The sequence below is a fragment of the Phytophthora cinnamomi genome, assembly GCF_018691715.1.
Source record: "Phytophthora cinnamomi strain GKB4 chromosome Unknown Contig26, whole genome shotgun sequence".
NCBI lineage: Eukaryota > Oomycota > Peronosporomycetes > Peronosporales > Peronosporaceae > Phytophthora > Phytophthora cinnamomi.
This window is the reverse complement of record NW_027150959.1, coordinates 1,367,785-1,371,722: the sequence shown is the minus strand read 5'-3', so window position 1 is coordinate 1,371,722 and position 3,938 is coordinate 1,367,785. Positions and strand designations below refer to the sequence as shown.

The 3,938-nt window shown below is 52.3% G+C and overlaps 1 protein-coding gene across 1 annotated transcript; it reads right to left on the bottom strand.

Annotated features, from left to right (window-relative positions):
• IUM83_08820 (uncharacterized protein) lies at window positions 1–391 on the bottom strand (the record flags this gene model as incomplete). Its single annotated transcript, XM_067933216.1, has 2 exons — window positions 1–22; window positions 111–391. 2 exons carry the CDS (start codon window positions 389–391, stop codon window positions 1–3), a joined length of 303 nt encoding a protein of 100 aa, XP_067794141.1.
• Between the last annotated feature and the right edge of the window lie 3,547 nt (window positions 392–3,938).

Below are 3,938 nucleotides of genomic sequence, written 5' to 3'. Positions count from 1 at the left end.
TCAGCTGTAGCTCACCATGGGCCTGACACAGCAGCAGCAACAACCACACGTGAGTCCCCCACCCACCCACTCTACCAACAAGCAAACACCCAGTGCCGCTCGCTACGTACTTGTCCAGCAGACTCTGGCGCTCGTCGGGCGTGGAGCGGCCCAGGTCGAAGCGCTCCTTGTCGCCCCTGCGCGTCTCCTTGTAGTACACGGCCGAGGACACGAGGAAGAGCGTGGCGTAGAGACACGCGGACTCGAAGATGGGCGCGGGGCTCTCCACGCTCTTGCTGAGCTTCATGAACTGCGGCTGCACGTGCACGAGGAGCCCCACGAGAGCGAGGAACACGAAGCCGCTCAGCGACAGCAGCGCGCACGAAAGCGCCCAGAACACCTTGTCGGCCATGGTATCAGCTCTGGGAGGGTGGAGAGAGGCCCGGGGCTGGGGATCTGCAGCCGGGAAGCTTGGGGTGTGATCCGCTTCGGCTTATCGGAGCTGCTCGCGGTTTGGAATGTGGAAGAGGGCGACGTTTCTAACGCGGGCTGGGGATTGGTGGATAATAGGGTGAGAGAGCGATCGGATTGGTGGATGTACTGTGTCCGGATTTAAGTAGTGCAGAGAGCTGCGGTAGCGTGTCAATGAACATGCGGATGACTTGCGGCGGTGGGAGAGCTTGGGAAAGATACCAAACTTATTACGGGACGGAAGGTGCCACTTCAACCATGGATAGGCAACTGGATTGACACCGAAGGACTTGCCCCCAACTACCCCACAACCTGCACTATGGAAGTCTCCCAGACCAAAGCATTGCCTCTAGTTTTGATAACACGACAGGTTCACGACATCACAAGAGTTCACCTTGTGGCACCGCGGCACCACAGAGGGCTATTCATGAACATTTTTTGCGGATACGTCAGGTAATAGTTTGTCTGAGGCTAACCACACGGATCTCCACTTCGCAATTTACGGCCTTTGGCGCACTTGGATCCAAGATCTTCTCCGGCGCCTCTTCGGAGGATCCCCCTTCTCGGACGAAGTCCCCCCTGCGTGGGGCTGAGAATGGGGGAGGAGGAGATCGAGGTGTCTGGCACGAGCGGCGACGTACCAGGCCATGTCCACCAGACACTTTACTGCCTGCCGCGGCACCAATTTCAAGACTAAGGCGCGTTGGACAAGGCGGACCCTTCGCGTTCAAGATGAACAAGACCCGCCAGCACACGAGAGACTCGGTAGCCCTTTCGTTTCCCCCGAATGTCACCTACCTAAGCGCGTGGGACCTGGTGAACCCCGCGCGCGAGCATGTTATGGAATCCAAGGACTTCGTCATCTCAGCAAGCCTCGTCGTGGCGACCGCTTGAGCGACGTGGTTGGACGGAAGTGAATTGCGTGGAGCGAGCGAGCTCCGTTGAGATTCAGTCTCCGGTTTGTGTATGTTCCCAGCTTCGCTCTAAGCTGCCGTGCGACTAGTTCTGCGTTTGCGACGTCTTCTCCAAAATCGACAAAAGAGCCTCGTTTGTCAATTTCGGCGATCTGAAGATGGCAGGACCAGGCAAGACTCGTTCTAGACCGTGTAATTTCCGACTTGGGTCATCGGTTCCGGTCTCCGGGCCCCCTGCCCCCTGTCCCCGCGCAGCGTGTGCTAGCTCATAGCAGCCGCACTAGCCGTGTTAAAGGTACGTATTTACTACCCCCCGGACACTTGATCAATGGGTTCGCGTTTCCTCCCCGAGTGCCCCAACCAGGTCATGCTGCTTCGTGAAAGCGTGTCGACTTCGACGGGCTGTTGGGAAGAGGAGTACAAGGATCGAATTGACCACAACGAAACAATGGTGACCGACTTCTACTGTCCAAGCACCACCAAGAAAATTGGGCGTCAAGCCCCAATCATGAGCACCACGACAGCCTTCAAGGCTCAAGAAACATTTACGTCAACGTTGCAATCGAGATTCTAACCCATGATGGCTACCGGCAACGCAATAGGCTCAGCCTACAGAAAAATTCAGGACTCTATAGTTAACTACTACTAACACAAATAGAGGTTCTCTGACCCCCACACGGATCTTACCCTCCAAGGAAAAAAATCAAGTAGAAAAACTGGTCTCCCTGCCAAAGCGCAGCAACCTTGTAATTTGCGGACGGAACAACATGCAACAATAGGTAGATTCTTGCTGTAGCACTGCTCTCATTTTCCCCTTAATAACAGGAAATAGGTAGTTTAGTTGTTGGGCAAATTGCCTTGCTTTCCGGATACAGTAAAGCCAGGCAGTTTGTATAACGTAATTAAAGATTGCAGTACCATAATAGAAGTAGTATAGTAGTAGGAGCTAAAGCAGAACTGTGTTGCAATGGTTCAGAAAAAACGGTATATTGAGCGCTTATGCTCTATTAGCGAACTCGGGCCCGTAGGTCCCCAGGGTAGCGCAGTTCGAAGAACTCTGTTTAGTTTAGTTTTGATGTGCTTTGCTTTGGTTGCCTAGGGTCTAATTTCCCTCCGTGCATCAAAATGAAGTTTCAACTGTTAAAGCCGTTGGCCAGCATCCATTTTCGTAACCTTGTGCAGTACGTGGGGCTAGAGTATGGACAGTGAAGCAGTTCGTGACATTTCACTCAGAAAAAATACATGAGAATTAGGTGCTTCTCGTTCGACACCAGCACACTACCGATCGCTGCTCCGGTATGGACGCGAATCCAAAGATGAGGCCCAAGACATATGCATCGAGCCGGTGAATCGGCTTCGTGGTCCAAGCTGCGGTAGTGACGACACTGATCGTGGCAGCTTTCGACTTGGCCGGAAGCTTCTCCTTCGTGACAGGCAGGAATTCACCGTCATGAGCCTTTAACTCCCCCATTTCATCATTGTCAAAATTGATGTCGTCGTGACGTAATTTTTAGTTTGACAAGTTCCCGGGACATTCGTAGCACGCGGTATCTCAAACACCTGATCAAGTCGGACAACGTGATCATGCACTCTCCGAAGTATATCGCCTTAACTGGCCACTCGCGAAGAGAACTGTCGTGGGCTGACACCACAACGTTTAAATGACGAAATTCGCGTTTTCAAGAACCGAAACGAATTCGCTGTAGTAGGATCACGCGCTCATTGTAGTAGTACCGACACCAACTCGAATGTGCGAGGCTGTGCTCTGATCGGAGCAGATGCAACTGAACTGGACACGAACGGAGGCTCGTCATCATCTTCCGATTAGTGCCGAGACCCGGACGTTTGAATTGCCTTGAGCATGCACCTTTGCGTTGGGAATGGATCGCAATGGCAAACCACTGACGCTATTGTGCCGACCGCAATTGTTGTTGGAGTGGAAGGAGATGTATCAGTTCTCCATCCGAACCTAGATTGCTGGCCTGTCGGGCACAGGCAAATCGTGTACAGCGTTGGCATTCGTTGGCATTTGCGTATGCACAAAAGCAGCAGCAGTGGGATGTGACGGGATGATGTTTGGACTGGACGAAGTAATGGACAGCCATTGAAAGTGCGCGGCAAACTGATGTTTCTACTGGTTTCATGGAGTTTCGGGGATTGCAGAGACGCAGCCCTGCGCAAAAGCTTTTTCGAGAGAGTCAAGGATGTGTTCCCCCTTATCAACGGCGGATTTCAGGGATAACATCATTCAAGGTCCACCCTCTTCGTCGACGGCAGCAACAGCAATTATTCGCGAACTTGCTGGCTGCGAGTTTAAACATTGCGCAACTAAGGTTCGAGCGGTTGGGTTGATGACGAGATGTCGAGAATTCGAGAATTCGACGCACTAAAATCATCGAAAGTGGCAGCCTGAGGACTTACAACTGAGGATCGTATCCCACAAAACACGATTATTTACACTTCCCGGGGTTTGGTTAAACCTCTTCTGGGGTTATCTCGCTGACAGACTTTCAATATTTTCATTTTTCAGCGGGGTACATTGTTGTCACTTAGAGCCTGCCTAACGACTACCTA